Below are 19,982 nucleotides of genomic sequence, written 5' to 3'. Positions count from 1 at the left end.
AATTAATAAGAAGAATACACAAGATAAAACACAATTACAATACACAGAGGAGACAGTAGATGGGGGTACCAAGTATACTAGGAGCAGAGGGGTGAAGAACAGAACCAGTTCAGAAAAGGCTCTTCTAAGGAAGAAGGTTGTGAGTCTGGATTTGAAGGAGTTTAGAGAAGATGAGTCTCTGATATCCTTGGGCAGAGAGTTCCAGAGCTTGGGGGCATAGCAGGAGAAGGCCCTGTCACCCATACAATGTAGACGGGCTTGGGGGACAGTAAGGAGGGCAGAATTAGAAGAGCGATGGTTGCGAGGTGGGGAGTAGGGTGATGATAGTTCAGACAGGTACTGAGGTGCCAAGCCATGCAGAGCCTTATAGGAGACATGAAGATTTTTAAGTCCACACTGAATTTGACAGGAAGCCAGTGCAAGGACTCCAGGATAGGAGTAATGTGAACACTCCTATCCTGGAGTCTTAGGGAAAATGGCTCATACAGTAACATATGCCCTCACCTTCCTTCCCCTGCATGTGAAATCTCTGTGCAAGAAGACGCCGTTCACACTGTGCAATTGACACACCGTCCTTTTCAGACCAGTAGTAGTGAGAAGTGAGGAGTTTTGTTTGTGAGGAACTGAGTGAGAAGGAAAACACTCACCAGTTAATCCACAGAGAGAGACGCCCGTTCACATAACATCACCACATCCACATCAATAACTGCTTATCCAGTTCAGGGTTGCAGGCAGTCAGAGCCTATCCTTGCAAGCAACAGGTGCAAGGCAGGGCAGGACAGAAGTCCATCACAGGGCACACACAGACACACAGAAACACACACTCACGCCAGTTTTCCCAGAAGCCAATTAACTTAACAGCAAGTCCTTAAACTGTGGGAAGAAACCCATTTGTACACAGGGAGAACATACATACTCGAAACTAACAATCAGACAGCATAGGAGGCAGCAATGTTAACACCCGAGCCGCCGTGCCACCCCAATTAATTTGTTAGAGTTATATGTCAAACGGGGCAGATTTGTATTCTCTTAGGTAACCTTTGGTATGTTTATTTTATCCCATTTTGATTCTCATTAATAATTGACATTACCAGTGAAAATATTCCCTTTACCGTCATTTTGAACCGAGAGACAAATCCAGGACAATACCATCCGATTAAGAAAGGGTGATTAAAAAATTACAATAAAAAATAAGCAACCTGCTTAAAACTGGACATGTCTTTCAATGCTGCGGATCCAGTTAAAACGTTAGAATTCGGACTTCAGTGTATGATTTCATTAATAAATCTATCAATTCATTTATATACTTTATTTTATCTAGCTGGACTGAACGGTGTACCAACTCGGACTACAAAACCCAGCATGCCGCCAGGACACGGAAACCAGAAGACTATGCTCTTCCGGGGTCAAAGCCGCAATACAGCTGGTTTGTTTTGTATGACTGGTACGCCAAAGTGATGAGTCCTTCTTCGATTTGAAGTGATCTGCAGCCTCAAGTCCTTATGAGCCATCAGCGCATCTAACTAGGAGTTTATCGTCAAAGTCAAATCTCTTTCGATTTATTTATAATAAGAATAAAACTGCCTCAAAAATGAACGTGACACTGGCTGTGAAGCAGTACATCTCCAAGATGATCGAAAGCAGCGGCCCAGGCATGAAGGTGCTTCTGATGGACAAGGAGACGGTAGGTGTCCGTCCTCTTATTGGGAAACAGCAGTTCCCTGCTCGTTAGTCCCAGATCAAATTCCTGCTGGATCTCAGACAAGGGGAGTATCTTCAGAGAAAGAATAAAGCGCTGGGGTGCGTTAAGCACAGACTGGTCTGTGGCTTCTTAGAGTGTTTTTTCTTTGAAGTCAAATTCAGGGGTTCTGGGGGAGAAGATCACTAATACCGAACCGCTACACGACCTGTCCACTCGAAACCATGCGCTAAACCTGGCGAGCTGTAGGGTTAAAAGCTGTAGCCTTATAGGTGTCTTTTTCGGTGGCTTTTGTACGTTTACTCTGACCAGTTAAGTCTGAAACTTGGGTGATAAGAGCTCTTCGATATTTCGTGTTTTCTGGTCATATTTGTTCATAACTTCTTTGTACCAGCTCATGTCTGCGCCATGGGGAGTAATTAACCTAATTAACCCTGCTGTGTCACAATATGCTGGTGTTACAGTCAGTAATCTTTATTTTAGGACCCGGAGCAGTTGAACGCGAGATGAGACAGGTCCTATGGGATACCTAAAAACTGCATCCATCCGTAAACCGCCCGAGGTTAAATTGTTAGTTTTGTTGTGCTGTTTTGTTAGATGTCAGATGGCCAGAACAGCCGTGTTACTGTCCTTGCAGTCTTGCGTGAGTTTAGGATGAAGCATCAAGGAGCAGGAGCCAGTTTGGATTGTGGGTGATGGATGAGAGCTGTTGATTGCCGATAAAATAAAAACCAGGATTTGGAGACCTCTGCTATAAATGGAACAAATTAAACTTCATGATGAGAACCACTTGCTGAGAATGCATTCAATCCATTTTCTGACCACTAGCTCCTAAAGGGTCACGCGATACCAGACCAAAACAGGGCACACACACCAAAAGTCAGTTCACCTCCCAGCAAGTCTTTGGATTGTGGAAGGAAACTGGAGGAAACCCATGCGAACAGAGACAACATGCAAACTCCACACAGACAGCACCCCAGGGCTGAAATTGAACCAGGGGCTGCAAATCTGCGAGACAGCAGTGCAAACCACGGCGCCTCTGTGGTTTTTTTATTTCATCCACTTAAATCGCAGTGAATAAAAAAACCTAAACTGAACTCATCTCTAATGTGCTGCATGTGCTTAACATGTATCAGATTGTTTTGCATTCGTCTGTTTTATGGAGTTGCTCCTGCTTTGGATCCTGACTGGGAGTTTGTGAATTGGATCGTCGGATTTCCGCGAGCTGCGCTGCTGTGTGTGTTTCTGTAAGACCCCTGCCACAGCTCTCGGGTTCGGGTGGTGTCCTCACTGCCTCCCTCTCTGCAGACCAGCATCGTGAGCGTGGTGTACATGCAGTCGGAGATCCTGCAGAAGGAGGTCTACCTCTTCGAGCGGATCGACTCGCAGAACAGGGAGAACATGAAGCACCTGAAGGCGATCTGCTTCCTCCGGCCAACCAAGGTACTGTCCTGCGCTGGGAGAGTCCCACCGGGCATGGCGGTCCCTGTGGGGCAGCTACCCACCTGATTCGGAAATTCAGGCTGCCCTGGTCCGAAATGATCGACTGGGGGGGGGATTTGGTTTCGGCTGCCCCGGTGTGCTTGGAAGAGTTTTAAAGGTGGGACTGCTGCCGATTCTGCACAGTGCGATCTGCACGGCAAACCGGGTAGCCTCAGCTGTAGTGCACACATCCATCAAACTGCTCTCTCGTGGGCCGAGAGCTGTGTTTTGTTGCTTCTTGCCTTCATAGCACACACAGTAGCAGGACGCACAAGCCCAGCCTGCACCGATGATTGTGCTCTGGGTGCTTCTGCCTGACCGTGTGCTCCTCGCAGACAGACGCTCTGATTTCAACCAGCTGTATTTGATAAGTGCCAGGGCAGAGGGTGCCAGAGTGACTCGTGCTTATCGGAGCAATGCCAAGAGAGGCACTGAGAGATGAATGATCTGCAGCTACACACCTGGGGAGCTTAGAACCGGACAGTTTTGTGAGAGGCAGTCGTGCTGTCCGGATGCTCTTCCAGAGTTGGAACTGCTGTTAGGACAGGGCTGCAGGACCCCTCTGCTTCATCCCGCTGAGATCAGAGCTGGAATTTCAATGAGAGGTCAGATCTGCATTTTTTTTAGGTCCTGATCAGTTGCACACCTGGCAGGACTCTGCGTGTGTTTTCCAGGAGAACATCGAACACCTGATCCAGGAGCTCCACCGGCCCAAGTACAGCGTCTACTTCATCTGTGAGTACCGATCGGAACCAGGACACAGGGCTCTCTGCTGACGTCCTGTAGAGCAGGAGCACTGGAGGCCTACCATGTAGTCACATGTTAAGTATTAAAGTCTGTTTGCCTGGATAATATGTCCCTGGCCCTCTTGCTTTACCGTAACTCGTTTTGAAGCCCCTCAGAAGGCTGAGAGGCTGCGAATCCGTAGCATCCTGAGGAAAAGGCCTGGTCTGCTACTACTTTACCAATGTCAGGAATCATCGCGCCCCACCTGCTGGGCCTCTCGTTCCCCACTGCTTTGTGCAGGATGGGTCGCTCCTGTGCAAAGTACCGTTTTCTAAAGTTGTGAGTGGGCCGGGCCCCCCCCCCCCCCCCACCCGTTACCACGGAGCTGACCCCGCGCCGCTGTCTTGCAGTCTTCAGCAACGTGATCAGCAAGAGCGAGGTGAAGGCTCTGGCGGAGGCCGACGAGCAGGAGGTCGTGGCCGAGGTGCAGGTGAGCGGGCTTCCTGTTCCGTTTTGGCCGCTGTTTCTGAGTAGAGGCGGAAAAAAGCCAGGGAATCTGCACTCATCCCGGGCTAGAGCGCGTGGGCGTTGGGTCTGCAGGCCATTTTCAAGCCTTTTTCCCTTCCGAGTTCAATTACTATACATGGAGGAGACCGTGGATGGGGGTACGAAGTATAGTAGGAGCAGAGAGGTAAAGAACAGAACCAGTTCAGTAAAGGCTCTTCTAAAGAAGAAGGTTTGGAGTCTGGATTTGAAGGAGCTCAGGGAAGGCGGCTCTATATCCTTGGGGAGAGAGTTCCAGTTCCAGGCCCTGTCACCCAGTGTAGACGGGTTTGGGAGACAGTTAGGAGACCAGAATTGGAAGAGCAAAGGGTGAGAGCTGGGGAGTAGGATGATAGTAGCTCAGACAGGTACTGAGGTGCCAAGCCATGCAGAGCCTTATAGCCTTATATAATTGCAGGAGTTCTACGGAGACTTCATCGCTGTGAACCCTCATCTCTTCTCCCTCAATCTCCTGGGCTGTGCACGGGTAAGGCATGTTTTTTTAACCCCTGTGCATGTCGAGGTCTGCCTGAGGCAGGTTCACTGTAGCCAAGGCTGGTAAAGCTCTTTGTCTGTAGGCCTCTAGATACAGTTTCTGGAGTGTTGGGCTGCTAAGAGTTCCTCATCTTCTCATCTGTCCGCTTTCCTGAAGGAGCACGGGGAAGCCGCCTCAGCCGCATGGCTGTTCCAGACCCCCACAACCCTTTGTGTAAAGATGGGCCTACCAACCGGATCTGTAATTATTTATCCCGCAGGGCCGGAGCTGGGAGCCTGCCGTGCTGGCCCGCACCACGCAGGGCCTGACCTCCGTCCTCCTGGCCTTGAAGAAGTGCCCCATGATCCGCTACCAGCTGTCCTCCGACATGGCCAAGAGGCTGGCCGAGAGCGTCAAGGTAGGTGCCCGCCGCGCCCGTCCGCATCCCGGTCCGGCACCCGGAGCCGCAGTGCGGAGACTGGGCAATGGCTGCTTCTTCACAGGTGCCCACTAGGTGGCAGCAGAGCTTCATTGATAGCTTGGCCAGTTCATTTAATTCACATCACTTCTTGTTCTGTCAACTGCGTCTTCAGCAGAAACAAGTGAGTTTTGTTAGCTGCATGTCCAAGTGAACAACTTTTTAGACTTTTTTTTTTATTCCGTATGCAACATAAAATACCATTAACAGGGCAGCTGTGTGGCACAATGATTAGCACTCTGGAATCATAACTGGAAAGTGAAACCTGCAACACAACTTCACCCAAATTCCTCAGTAAAACACCCAGCTGGGTAAGTAGGTTTAAAAGGAAGTCAGCCCTGGTACTGGGTGACCCCGGAATCTGCTGATTTTTGCGCCAATCATGTTGTTGATTTCATTTTTCTGTCTGAGGCTTTTTTTTTTATTAAAAAGCTCTTTAAATTCACATGCTTTGAAATCAGAATAGGATGTGTGATTGGTATGAGCCCTATGCTAATTAGCTAGTTTTAGGACTGCTCTCACTCAGGTGTGTGAACTGAAATATAATCAATTGAAGCTAAAGTAAAAGGTCACTTGCTGGGGGCCGTCCCCACTTATGGGCGGGGCCGGTCACGGTGCTGTCCCCACTTATGGGCGGGGCCGGTCCTGGGGCCGTCCCCACTGGGGGCGGGACCCTGTGCAGTGTCATCTCCACCTGGACCTATCCATCATCAACTGACCTCTTTTGAGCCGTTGAGTCAAGTAAGGGAGCAAGTTGAGGTTGGAATGTATTAAGTTGTGTGCTGAAGTTTGTCTTAATGTACTTCAGTGTATTGTTTTAAAGTAAGGACTGAGTTCTGGGAAAAAAAGTCTTAACCTGCAAGGAAGTCAAGGCACCATTTAGCACTGGGGTTTAAGGGCTCAATTGATACCAAAACCAGCAGACACAAGGGCTCTCCAGGACAAGGACTGAGGAACACTTTGTTAGCTGTGTGTTAATTAGTTTGTAATGGAATCCTCACTTCTTAAGTCTAGAGATCTTCTGATCTAGAGATCACAGGTTCAGATCTGGGCAGTGTCATGAAGTCTTATTAATAGGTCGCAATCTGCACTCCAGTCTGAGTCTTTAAATTGAGCCACTCAATCCCACAGCACCCAAATATTGTACTTGAGCTGTAATTTTGTAACTGAGTCTGTTTCTGTTCACATGAAGGGTCTTGGTCTGATCATACAGAGCTCTACAATCGGAGACCTGCCCTCCTGTGAGAGTCAGAGTAGCATGGTTTTGTTAATGACACAGGCATTTTGTGAGCTAGTTCCTGGGTCCGGTTCCTAGCACCCGTCAGTGGGCATTCCTCATGGCATCTGGGTATGGGTGTGGAGAAGGCCAGGCTGTCTCCGATTTGTCAGCAGTTTCCCCACCTGCCTCTTTGTGCTAGCCTGTCCCTCCCCCCTCCACAGCAAATCATCACCAAGGAGTACGAGCTGTTTGACTTCAGGAAGACGGAGGTGCCCCCACTTCTGCTCATCCTGGACCGCAGCGACGATGCCATCACGCCCCTGCTGAGCCAGGTGAGCACCTGTGCCAGTCCTCCTGCCTCACTGGACCAGTGCCACGCCCCTCCCTGCCCCCTCCCATTCCCCCCGCCTCACTGCCTTTAATATAATAATATTGCAAAAATATTAGCCATGTGGCACAGCTTGTGGGCACGGTAGTTAGCACTGCTACCTCGTAGCGCTGTGGTCCTGGGGCGCTGGCTGTGTGGACTTTGTATGTTTTGCCTTGTTAGTGTGGATTTCCTCTGGATGTTCCGGCTTCCTCCCACAGTCCAAAGACATCCTGGTGGGTTAAAGTGGCTTCTGGGAAAACTGACCCTGGCGTGAGAGCGTGTGTCTGTGTGCCCTGTGTAGGTGTATCCTGCTTTGTGCTGTCACTTGAGGGGACAGGCTTAGGTTCCTCTGTGACCCTGATTTGCATAAAGCGGTCAGAAAATGGGTTGATAATTCAATATGGCCACTAGGTGGCAGCAAAGTTTTATCAATAGGTTGGGCAATTTGGCTTAATTAGCTGTATTAGGTTTTACACAGTCAACTGAATCTTCAGCAGAACCAAGCAAATTTTCTCAGCCCAGTGTCCGAGCGAGTAGTTCTCTGTGATCCGTATAGGCTTTCAGGCATGTTTAGCAATGATTGGGGCAGCAGTTTGGCGCAGTGGGTCAGGGTTCTGGACTGGCAGCCGGGAGGTTGTGGGTTCCAGTCCGAGGTGAGACACAGCTGTTGTGCCCTTGAGAAAGGCACTTCACCTGAATTGCTCCAGTGAAATACCCAGCTGCAGAAATAGGTAAAGAAAGTATCAGCCAAATAAGTAATTTAACAATGAGTGATGGTCATGCATCCCTAATTACAGACGATCGTCAGGGACTTTGGGGGCAGATGAAGCTGCTGTGGGAGCGTCTGTGAGAGTTGGTGGGGGTTCTGGGTAATTGACGTGTTTTTTTTTTCGTTCGGCCTCCTCAGTGGACGTACCAGGCCATGGTCCATGAGCTCCTGGGTCTCAACAACAACCGCATCGACCTGTCCCGGGTGCCGGGCATCAGCAAGGACCTGCGGGAGGTGGTGCTGTCTGCAGAGAGCGACGAGTTCTACGCCAACGTGCGTGCCCTGCCCTGCAGGCTGGGGATCTTTACACAAAGGGGTGGCGGGGGCCTGGAACAGGGTATCCCAGCCCAGCCATGTTGCTGGACGCTGGTGCCCTGGCGTGTTTGTCGATTAAAATCCTCTCTGCCAGCTAACAAGCTTATCAGGTGCACCGACTGCCAGTGTTAGCAAGCTCGGCACACTATTGCATGTCTGCACCTGTGGTTAGTCTATACTGCCATCAGACACCTTGACTTGAACCTATGCCAAAAGTGAGAAAATGTCACTCACTTGTGTGCATCATGTGTTTTGCATTAATGAGCTTCACCTGTGGCCACTAGATGGCAGCACTTCATTAGCTGCTCGGGCGGTTGATTCAATTTGTTCACCTTCTGCCCTGTTGTACTGCTAGATAAGATGCACACTGCTACCTATGTTCGGATGTCACTTCACATTCATAATTCATGTTTCCGACGGATCCATGATGCAGTTCTAGCATGATTTGATTCTAGCATTGTGGCCCCAGACTGGGGTCAGCATCTGGAACAAGCAGGAAGGAGCAGAAGGTGGCAATTTAGAGTCTCCCTGTGACCAGGTCACAGTGCTTTAATTGTGTCAGAATTGGGGTGCAGGGGATGAGAGGTGACTGTTGTGCCCCTCTTTCTCATTCGGCTGAACCCAGAAGGATCCTGAGGAATCTGCCTGGACCATGTGGGCTGGCAGTGTGTTGCGGGCACCATGCCCATGTCCCATCCTAGCCTTACACCCACTGCGTTTCCCCTGCGTCCCGGCGTCACTGTTCCACTGCTGGTCCTCTGGATTGACTGTCGGGGGTTCCCAGAGTCTCCTCTGCTCGGCACTGAAGAGATTCGGGGTCCTTGACCACCCTGTCTGAGTGGCAGCGTCTGTAAGGGCCCAGGATGGACCTCAGTGCCCTGGTTTCAGCTGATGCCAGGGCTCCTTATCGCCTGGTCATCGATATGTTCCTCCTAGCTCCTAGCGTTACATCTTGACATGCCTTCGCTTGGATTTTGCATTTCATGGCCTGAAATTGTCTGGCGTGGTTTGTCCAACAGACTTCATTGACAAGACACACCGAGCCTTTTTGGTAGCGCTGCGTCTGCATTTTGTGTTTGTGTGTGTGTGTGTATATACACACACAGTGAAAAAGTATTCACCCCCAATGATTGTTATTAGAGCTTCATGTGTTGCTAGTGACCTGTATAGGGAGTCTGAGTGAACAGAGGACTCGAAGGTTTGGTGCTCGTTTGATTTGGTCCACATCCAGTGACCCGAGGTAAGAGAGTTAGCTGGCAGTTTTTGTGTCTGTGGAAATCTGGCGGGGTTACTGGTCGAAGATCTTGGGATCAGAAAGACCGGGGAGATCCCTGCGGTGCTCCTCGGGTTCACTCATGCCGCCCTCTGCCCCCCTCCCCCGCAGAACCTGTACCTGAATTTTGGAGAGATCGGCACCAACATCAAGAACCTGATGGAGGACTTCCAGAAGAAGAAGCCCAAAGGACAGCAGAAGCTGGAGTCCATCGCAGACATGAAGGTGAGAGGAGTGAGCTCTGGACTGGGGGGTTGTGTTGGGGTGAGCTCTGGACTGGGGGGGGTGAGAGGAGTGAGCTCTGGACTGGGGGGGTGAGAGGGGTGAGCTCTGGAATTGGGGGGGTGAGTGGAGTGAGCTCTGGACTGGGGGGGGGTGAGTGGGGGTGAGCTCTGGATTCGTTCTTCATCATTTTAATAAATTATTTTCCCATTGTATTGAAAATAATGTTGTGCATCTCGTTTCAACATTCACCCGCCAGAAGTCCACTAGATGGAGACAAATTAAAAGAATGCTCCAGTGTCTCTTCCGATCGCAACATGGCTGGGCAGCTTGTTCCATGCTCCTACTACCCTTTGCTTAAAGAAGTGCCCCCAGTTCTTAGATGTTAACGTCCTTGAAGAGCAGCAGTTTCTTTATTCTTGGAAGTCTTTTTAACTGGCTTTCGGGCAGTTCTGACAGTTCGAAACCCCGACACACTGCTGGTCTCCATACCAGGCAGTCTGCCCCCCCTCAGACAGAGTGCACGTGCGCGGGGGCCGGTGCACCTTGGCTTGCGTGCGATCGCTCGTTTATTTTGGTCCGCTCTCAAAGAAGACACCCCAGCACCATCCCTTTCAGCAGGATGGAGGTGTATGTGGCGTACAGTAATCACAGTAACGGTATTTAAGATAATTATGGTACATCATGCTAAAAAAAGAGCGATGAGTAATTTCTGCTAAATTGGGACCCGTGAGGGCGCCGCAGTGGTTAGCGTCACTGCCTCGCAGCGCCGGGGCCCGTCAGGTGCTGCTGCTTTAAAGAGACCCGGAGGAGCAGCAGGGACCCCAGGCCACTTGAGGACCCCTGTCTCGCAAGCTCTTCTAGAAATAGCATGGATTGACTGACCACACGAGTTTACTTAGGGGATCATCTTGGGTCTGTGTGACATTAGCTTCTCTTTACCTTGAAGGAAATGCAGGGAGTTCTGTAAAGTAGTGGGGGAAAAAAATTACTGGGATTTTGTTGGTAGCTGAACACTTTCTGTGTTTTTTGCTTTATGAGACAAGGTGTTTTTTTCCCCCACCTCCTTATGTTGGACATTATTCCTATTTTATTTTTCTAAAGTCGTTTGGACAAGGACTCATTCCTGTCCCATATTGTCCCAGCTCCTGTCTCTCTTCGTGGAGATGCGCTAGACAGATGGATTTAGGGGTCCCTGGCTGGAAACGGGGGTTCTGAAATGGAGCGGGCTAATTCTTGCCCCCCTGTCCAGGCCTTCGTGGATAACTACCCGCAGTTCAAGAAGATGTCCGGCACGGTGTCGAAGCACGTGACCGTGGTGGGGGAGCTGTCGCGCCTGGTCAGCGAGAGGCACCTGATGGAGGTGTCGGAGGTGGAACAGGAGCTGGCCTGCCAGAACGACCACTCCAGCGCGCACCAGGTGAGTGTGGGCACCCCCTGCCTGCCCTCCTGCTCACTGCGGCGACAGGCCACGCCCGCCCGTTCCCTCGCCCGCGGCGACAGGCCACGCCCGCCCGTTCCCTCGCCCGCGGCGACAGGCCACGCCCGCCCGTTCCCTCGCCCGCGGCGACAGGCCACGCCCGCCCGTTCCCTCGCCCGCGGCGACAGGCCACGCCCACTAACCCAGTCGCTCACCCATGCATCCTTAATACAAGAACAATAGGAGACGCATTCAAAGTTCATATTTGGGTCCAGATACACCCAGGTAGAATCCTGCATTTGAACAGATCGAGACAGAAGGTTGTACTTCTTTTGGAAGAGGAGCTAGGAGTGCACATACTTTAAAACCAAAGCCATCATCGCATAGTGGTTAAACAAAGTTAGAATGGAGGATTAAGGATAATAGTTATACTTTATTTTATATTTTTTTTCCTGTTAACACAGCTTTGGAATTTTAACTCTTTGCTTTCCCTCTCCAAAGTCAATGGCCTAAGTAAATTGTGGGGAAGACGGTGTCTCCCAGGATCCCGATATTGACCTCAGTGTGATCACACTACAGCCACGCCGGGGTTTTTAGAAAGATAAGAGCTTTCACATTTCAGGGGCGCGTTTGGTAGCATTTACAACACGGAGATTCCGTTTTTTTTTTATTTGGGAGAATGTGTTCAAGCGTGCTGTACAGAAGATGTGCGGGCAGGTCACACGGAGGCGACTCTGCGCAGACACGCCCTCACGAGCGCCTCTTTTGGGAGGAACGCCTCCACAGACGCGTCTCTGGCTGGAGGAAAGGAAACAGCCAGAGTGTCTTAACGACCTGGCCTTGATCAGAAGGAGGAAGAGGAGGGGGTTGGGGTTTGAAGGAGTTAAATCAGTTGACCCTGGGACAGGAGACAGGGGTGTACTTTAACAGTATTTCCTTACACTTACATAGCTCTTCTCTGGACACTCCCCTCAAAGCGCTTCACAGGTCATGGGGATCCCCTCCAGCACCACCAGTGTGCAGCCCCACCTGGATGATGCGCCAGTCCTCTCCCCACACCCCAGCTCTCAGTGGGGAGGAGAGCAGAGTGATGAAGCCAGTTCAGAGATGGGATTATTAGGAGGCTATGATGGGTAAAGGCCAGGGGGACATTTGTCCAGGGCACCGGGGTAACTACTCTTTTCAAGAAAAGCCCTGGGATTTGTAATGACCCCAGACAGTCAGGACCTCGGTTTTACGTCTCATCTGAAGGACGGTACAGTACAGTAAAACTGTGTTTCTCTAAAGAGAAACCGAGAGCCAGGATGCTCTGGAGCTTAAATGCTTTTAGGCACGGAGGTCTGTCTGTGCCCTGATGGATGGGCTCTGGGATTCCTCCTTCCCGGATGGCCTGGGACAGACTTCCTTCACTGCAGCCTGGTGGCCTATTCATTCAGACTAATGCAGACGCTCAGGCTGGCCCATTGATCAGGAGCCGGATTGCAGACATTAGGGAGGGAGCGATTGGCCCTCTGTTTCCTCCAAAGTGTCTTTAACTTAAATTGATCAGCCCCACCTCCCGAGTGCAGATCCCCCCCGTCACTGCTGGTCAGAGCTCTCTCTGTGCTCGTCAGGGAAGCTCGTCACGATGAGACCGTGCGGTGCATCACAGCTCGAAGGGAAACAGGGACAGGAAGCAGCCGGTGGGGGGGGGGGGCGTGTGCTTATCGGCGGTTCTGAATGGCCACACATGGGCTGATCGGTCTGTCGGCACCGGGTCTGCTCGTGATGCTCGTCCCGCGCCACTGAAGGGCAGACGGGCCCGGAACAGGGAAGGGAAGGTGATGTGTTTTTTTTGCCTTGCGGTTGACATGGCGCCCGCCTCAGGCCTGAGTATGACTGCCTCTCAGTTGGGCCGACACGGTGCTGGAGGGAGAGACAGATCGGGGGGGATCTGGGGTACCCCACCAGGAATAAAAATAATTAAAAAAGGAGACCCCCCCCTTCTCTAATGCAATAGTGTGGGTTTGGGGATTTCGCCATTCCGTTACAAACATTCAAAAGTGGGGGACGTTGGGAGCACAGCAGTGTTTTTCAGCAGGCTGGCGGAAGAGTTCTGCAGCTGACGGCTGCGATTGTCGTTCTGGGGCGGACAGTAAGAAGGGGTGACCCCCTGCCCCACTTCTAAAGAGCGGGAGCGCTTGCAGGTTGTGCATCCATTAAGACAGTCCTTGTGTTTAATTAAGGCTGCCGTGGTTCCTGATTGGTCTTCTAACAGTTTACAGGGCATCATGTCAATCAAGGGCGTTCGGTTTCGTTCACCCCTCTTTTTGCCCCACAATCTGGTCCTGGTGAGCCACAGCTGTCCTCCCACTGGCACAGCGGACCTGGTAGAGGAGACGCTTATACTGAGGCTCCTCCTCTCTCCAGTGGGCACCCAACCCTGGCAAAAAAACTCGTCTGTGGGCGGAGGGCGATTAAAATTCACAAAAGCACACGACGCAGACCGCCGCCCCCAGGGCGACACTGGGAGGGCGGGGCAGTGCCGGTGACGTCCGGAGGGACGCGGGTGGTGACCTGAGGCCAGTGAGTGGGAGGCGGAGGCCGGCGGCTGGCCAGTGTCTCGGGACTGGGGGGGTGATTTAACACTGGGCCCCCCCGCCATCAGGCCACGCTGTCTCCTGTGCTGGCCTGATGTGGGCTGGGCTGGGTGGGGCAGGGAGGCGGAGGGGGAGGTGATGGTTATGGGCCAGCAGCTGATAGAATCCCTGAAACAGCACAATAAAGAGGCTGATTCTGCTGCCGTACCCCACCCCCAGGCCTCCTGCTCAGTCCTTTAACACTGAGCCCTTCAGAGAGCCCAGATCCCCCAGGACAGCTGACCCTGACGTCCCGTACTGGAGCACATCATGCAGCAATTGCACATTGCTTTGCTCTTAGTGCTTTTTAAAAGTACTGAAGACATTTTTAAAATTGCTACAAGACTGATAATAATAATAATTGCTTACACTTATATAGCGCTTTTCTGGACACTCCACTCAAAGCGCTTTACAGGTAATGGGGATCCCCTCCACCACCACCAGTCCGCTCCCCACACACCAGCTCTCAGTGGGGAGGAGAGCAGAGTGATGAAGCCAGTTCAGAGATGGGGATTGTTAGGAGGCCATGATTGGTAAAGACCAATGGGAAATTTGGCCAGGACACTGGGGTAACACCCCTACTCTTTTCAGCCGACAAAACAGAACTATGAAACCATAAACCAAAACACAAAATACATGAAACACATGGGGGGGAAAAAAAACAGAGAAAAACCAGCAGCCATATAAAGAGCTCAGACTCATTTATTGCTTTTCACTTTATTTTTTACCTGTTTTTTTTCTTAAGATAAGAAAAGAGTCTAAATCTGTGCTAGAACTAATCACAGATGGAATGGATGTGCAGAGCAGTCAGCGATGTGTGCAAAGCTCAGTGTTCTTCGAAACATTCACGAAAAGGCACCCCTGCTCGAAAGTGAATTCTTTTGACTGATTGTGGGCACGGTGCTTGATGTTTATGCTTTCCAGGGGTTCTCATTCTCCTACAGCACAACCAATACCAGAGAGGCACTAAGAATGTCCCTAACAAGGTCCTGAGCCATGAAGTACCCGTGCATTGGGCTGCGTGTACATTTACAGGAGCTCACATGGTATCACTGGGCCTCGTTTGCTGGCTGCTTCAATCACAGCGATCAGTCTTCCGCTCTTTGATATAGTGGTAGGTTCTCTCAGTATAGCGCCTTTCATCATGCGCAGCGTCCTCGAGCCCTTTCCAGTGAAGCAGGAGTAGCACGGGGTCAGACTGGGGTTTGAGGACGGCCTGGGGTCGCCTGGATTTTTTTCCAGCCCAGGACTTGATGACTTAGCCTGTCTAATGATTGAATGAGCTGCCTACCTGTTCTGCTCCTCGCCCGGCCCCTAGCTGACTCGTAGGTGAATAGCAGTGAATATTCTGAGTTGACAACAGCGAGGGACATGATGGACAGTCCCGCATGGCTAAGGTAGTGTCTAGTGTAATTGACTGCGCTGGGCGGGCCTAAAAACCAGGAGCCGAGTTTGACACCCTTGTCTGTCGTCTGCGGGTGTAAGCCATGTTTCTCTCCTTCTCCCCCTGCCTCTCCTCGGCTCCTTTCCCCTCCTCCTCTCCCTCTCTTTCCTCCTCCCTCCCCCAGAACGTGCGCCGGCTCCTGCAGCACCCCAAGGTGACGGAGCTGGACGCGGCCCGGCTGGTGATGCTGTACGCCCTGCGCTACGAGCGGCACAGCAGCAACAACCTGCCGGGGCTGATGGAGGACCTGAGCCGGAAGGGCGTCTCCGAGCGCCTGCGCAAGGTGAGAGGGGGAGGGGAGGGGGCGCCCGCCTGGCTGGCCGGGGTGGAGACCGGGGTGGGGCAGCGGGGGCCTCCGATTGCTCCACTGCTGACTGCTCTGCACACCAGTTGAGCTTTACTGCCCCTTGGGGTTGCCAGTTCAAAGCCGGGACAGCTGCACCTGGGATTCCCCCAATTGGCAGAGATCCATCCGCTGGCGGTGGGGGGTTATTGGCTGCGATTGTGTTTGGCTTTTTGGGAAAGCAAAGATCTCTGCTGTCTGCTGGGCTGTCTGGCAGTGATGTCAGGCAAGCAGTGCTTGGCCTCACCCACACCTCGTGTGACACAGCCCTGAATCAGAGTTGTCAACAAAAGTAATTGAAGGTTCTGGGTTTTTCTGTCTCCTGCGTTGGCTTTGTGCTTGTTGGCAGTAGAAACAAGAACCCGAGGATGCCAGCAGAAATTCTGAGTGTGTGTAACTTGTTCTAGAAGCAGCAGGAACTTCCTTACACAAAGAGTGGTGGATGTCTGTAATTTCAGACTACAGCCGGTTTGCAGGAATCTTTTGAGAAAGGGCTGGACGAGATATTTGACTCGGAGGTGTTCGCAAACAAATGAGCCCAGTGGATTGGGCCAGCTCCTCTTGGCTTGTCATCGTCCTGCTGATCTTTCGTCAGGCTCACTTTAATATCGCCTGGGCATTAGTTCTGGATGTTTCGCTAGGATTCGCCAAAGCTGGAATTTCAAGTGAAGTACCAACGGACGTCTGCTCTTGTGAGCAGGCCTACCAGGGAGACCTCATGCCGGTGTGCTGGCACATCACTTAACGGGGTCCCCCTCGCTCTCTTCCAGATGGTGCAGTCCGTGGTGGAGTACGGGGGGAAGAGGGTGAGAGGAAGTGACCTCGTCACGCCCACGGACGCGGTGGCCATCACCAAGCAGTTCTTCAAAGGGCTCAAGGTGGGGAGACTGTTGCACCCCACTGCCTTAGAGCTCAGCTCCCCATCACAAGTACAGAGCGCAGAGAACTTCACGTGACCGTCAGTGGGCGGACACGAGCAACTTATCCTTTCAGTGCGGAGAACCGAACTGCTTTGATACGCAGCTCTCGTTGACGAGACGCGGCGAATTCTGTACTGCAGATTTAAAATCATTCGGAAACGCCTGTGTTTCATTTCGTGGGCGAGGACCGCGCTCAGTTTGTGAGTGATAATCTGCTGAAACCGCTGCCTTGCGACTCTGGGAAGCAGATTCAGTCGAATCAGGTCATAGGTCAGCTCCTCTGTCTCTTGTCCTACCTGGGGGGGGGTCTCAGCTGTCTCTCTCCCTCTCCCTCTGACAGGGGGTGGAGAATGTCTACACCCAACACCAGCCCCTGCTGCAGGAGACCCTGGACCAGCTGATGAAGGCCAGGCTGAAGGACAGCCAGTACCCCTACCTCGGACCCAGCACCCTGCGAGACAGGTAACCCCGCTACAGGGCTGGTCGGTGCTGCAGCTCACCGGACAAGAGGTGTCGTGCTGCCCGGGCTGGTTTATACCCTCCTGGCTCTTTCTCCCACTCCGGCCTGAGTGCTGGCTACACGTTCAGGGTAAAAAGAGACAAGTGGCCCCTGTTACAGGTTGCTGTGCTTTCCATTCCCTGCACTCCTTCTTAAATGCAGGAACAGTGGGGGAAAAACAATTCTGTCCTGAAGCAGCAGTTGGTTTCGAGGAGACCACTGTTTGAAAGAAATCGGTGGTTCTGTTTCGTGTTTTTCATGGGTTACAGGCACCAAGCAGGTTGTAGTTGTATTATTTAGGTACGTAACCTGGAATACTACTGAGTTGGTTGAGCTACCCGTGAAACGCGTACTCCGTCTAAATTTATCCTCCCTGACTCGGCTCTATTCCATTAATTGTTACGGGAAAGGCCTCCTGCTCTAACTTGCTGGCAAAGTTTGCAGTCTTAGGGTCCTGAACTCTCTGCACACTGCTCTACTTTGACAGGTAGCTTCTCCGATACATCCTGGCTCTCGTGACCACAAACAGGAGCCTCACATGAAAGTTGGCAAAAGTCTTGTCTGCCTCAGCCGCCCGAGTTCAGAGGCTGTGACCTTTGTAAGAGCTGGTTTTAAATAGCAGGCAGGGCTGGGCTGGGCAGGGCAGGGCTGGGCTGGGGGGGGAGGGAGGGCTGCGGGAACAGCTGGCTGGGAATGGCGACAGCTGCGCTGAGGGAGGGCCGGTGCCCAGCGGAACCCGAGCCTGCCTCTCGCGCACCTGTCAGCCCACACGGCTGCTCGTGCCGGCCTGCCGGGGCAGCTTGGTGCAGGTGTCCAGTCTCCTCCGCACACCATTCAATTCAGGGTCGCTGGGGAGCCAGAGCCTGTCCCGGCAAGGAATGGGCGCAGGGTGGGGTACACCCTGGACAGGACTCCAGTCCATCAGGGCAGACAGACACAAACGCACACTCACGCCAGGGTCCAGTTTTCCCAGAAGCCAGTTAACCCACCAGCAGGCCTACAGTCTGTGGGAGGAAACCCACGTGCACCGGCGGAGAACATGCAAACTCCACACAGACAGCGCCCCAGGAATTGAACCCGTGGCCCCAGCACCGTGAGGCAGCAATGCTCACTAAGCACTGCGCCAACCCTGTAACTGTTCAAGTGAAATCCAACACTATCACAAGTGCAATCCCAGGTTTTATTCTATGGCCTGGCACCACTTTATTTTTTTGACTGTTTCCTTCAGTTGGGTTCTTCAATGTGGGGGGCACACCAATACAGGGTGCATGACCCCTGAACTCTGACCCCCCCCCCCCTCGTCTTCCCCTGTCCAGGCCGCAGGACATCATCGTCTTCCTCATCGGGGGGGCCACCTACGAGGAGGCGCTGACCGTCTACAACCTGAACCGCACCACCCCGGGGGTCCGCGTCGTGCTGGGGGGCACCACCATCCATAACACCAAGAGGTGAGTCCCCGCCGAGCAGCTGGCTGCGGGGGGGGTCTCGTAATTTGGTTGCTTTCGCCTGAGTGGTGCCCGTGTGTGCTCCCGGGTACCCTGGGCCACCCTGTTCCAGGGCCCGCAGGACTGTCCCCATCCGACGTAGTTCTTGGGATGTTCAGATTCAAGTGGGGCCGTGGTGTTAGGATAAGATCACTTTATTGTCCAATTTCTTGCATTAGGAATTTGTCTTTTCTCAGACCCCAGCTTGCTCTCCATGAGACACACAGACAGGGAGAGAAGCTGGGGGTCAGAGCGCAGGGTCTGCCATTGTACAGCGCCCCTGGAGCAGCTGGGGTGAAGGGCCTTGCTCAGGGGCCCAACAGAGTAGGATTCCTCTGCTGGCTGCAGGATTTGAACCGGCAACCTTCCAGCCACAGGCGCAGATCCTGAGCCACAGAGCCACTGCTCCGCCCCCAGTGTTGAATTCTGTCTTATTGAACCCAGGGCGGTTTTGGGTTATTAGCGATTTTCGTGTGGGCACAGCTTTTTACAGCCCTCCCTCTCTCTCTCTTCTCTTTCTGTTACTCCCTGTCCCTCCCCCTCTCCGGGCCGACAATGGCCGTTTGTTGGCTGAGCAATTACAGCAATGTGTAAGAAGGCTTGTGATGGGAACCCCTGGGCGGGAGGCCAGGTTCTCCAGCTCGCAGGCGAGAGTGAAACATGATCTGGGGAGCAGACAGTCGACTCCCCTCCCCTCCCCTCCCCACCTGCTCCCAGGCACAGAGGCGTCAGGGCTGTACGGCGAAGCAGGCCAGACGCACACCTGTCGTGGAATCAGAGCTGCGCCCCAAGTGTGCACGGCAGCCCCCCTTACCGAGGCGCTCCGGTGCGCCTCCTACTGGGCATTCTGCGTCCTGCAGCGCTCGCAGGTCCTTCCCGGAGCCAGGGAGTGCTGGATTAGCCCCGATTATCGAGATCTTTCGCCACTCATCCAAGTCGCTTATTAACCCCAAAATAGTGTGGATCCCAATGTAGTCTTTTTTTTCCGGTGGTATTTTCGCAGACCTCTCTGTCACACGCTTGCTTTGCCTGTCCCGTGCTCTGCCCCTGCCGGGATTCGAACCCGGTCGCTTCGAATCGGGCGTGCTCCGCGCCAGGATCCGCAGGGGCGCTGACCTCCGAGGTGCCAGAATATCGGACCCTGTTCCGGTGCAGAATTCTGCAAGGGGGCAACATCCCTTCTGGAGCAGGCCCGCTCGGCGCGCTGAGCCCCGGTCTGGAGCAGGCTCGGCGCGCTGAGCCCTGCTCCTCTGCTGGCACCCCCACCTCTCCTTACCCTCCCCTCACTGCCGGTGGCGGCGTCATTGCGGAATGATAGATGCACGCTGGTGTCACAGTAAGCTCGTCGTTAAAACTCCAAAACACAGCCTCACTTTCCACTGCCCTGTGTTTGCAGTCCTCTGGGGTGTGCAGTCAGCGTTGAGTGAATTTGCATCAGTTCTGAGAAACCTGGAATCACTTCAGATTTATATCGGGGTGAGGGCGATTGTGCAGTTTCTTGTTACCATCTGTGCTAAACCTGGCCTGGACGAGCTGCGTTAGGATCTGAGTCTCCGCGTGACCTTTTGTTTTGAGGTGTTTCCCTGTTTAAACCCCCCACAGACGGGGCTCCGTTTGTCTGCAACGCAGTGACGCGCATCAGGCGTTGGTCTTGTCTTGAAGAGAGCCGAGGACTATGTTAAG

The 19,982-nt window shown here is 52.7% G+C and overlaps 1 protein-coding gene across 1 annotated transcript in view; it reads left to right on the top strand.

Annotated features, from left to right (window-relative positions):
- Window positions 1–1,385: 1,385 nt before the first annotated feature.
- Window positions 1,386–19,982, top strand: part of vps45 (vacuolar protein sorting 45 homolog) — a 31,215-nt gene continuing 12,618 nt past the window's right edge. Inside the window, exons 1-14 of the mRNA XM_088620374.1 lie at window positions 1,386–1,684; window positions 3,008–3,142; window positions 3,856–3,916; window positions 4,318–4,397; window positions 4,869–4,937; window positions 5,206–5,343; window positions 6,844–6,954; window positions 7,900–8,034; window positions 9,461–9,574; window positions 10,824–10,991; window positions 15,178–15,336; window positions 16,167–16,274; window positions 16,657–16,778; window positions 18,132–18,263. Coding sequence (XP_088476500.1) covers window positions 1,592–1,684; window positions 3,008–3,142; window positions 3,856–3,916; window positions 4,318–4,397; window positions 4,869–4,937; window positions 5,206–5,343; window positions 6,844–6,954; window positions 7,900–8,034; window positions 9,461–9,574; window positions 10,824–10,991; window positions 15,178–15,336; window positions 16,167–16,274; window positions 16,657–16,778; window positions 18,132–18,263 — 1,625 coding nt within the window. The 5' untranslated portion in view covers window positions 1,386–1,591. The remainder of the gene's footprint in view (window positions 1,685–3,007; window positions 3,143–3,855; window positions 3,917–4,317; window positions 4,398–4,868; window positions 4,938–5,205; window positions 5,344–6,843; window positions 6,955–7,899; window positions 8,035–9,460; window positions 9,575–10,823; window positions 10,992–15,177; window positions 15,337–16,166; window positions 16,275–16,656; window positions 16,779–18,131; window positions 18,264–19,982) is intronic.

The sequence above is a fragment of the Lepisosteus platostomus genome, chromosome 26, assembly GCF_059453375.1.
Source record: "Lepisosteus platostomus isolate fLepPlt1 chromosome 26, fLepPlt1.hap1, whole genome shotgun sequence".
Lineage (NCBI taxonomy): Eukaryota > Metazoa > Chordata > Actinopteri > Semionotiformes > Lepisosteidae > Lepisosteus > Lepisosteus platostomus.
This window is presented reverse-complemented; position numbering and strand designations above follow the sequence as displayed.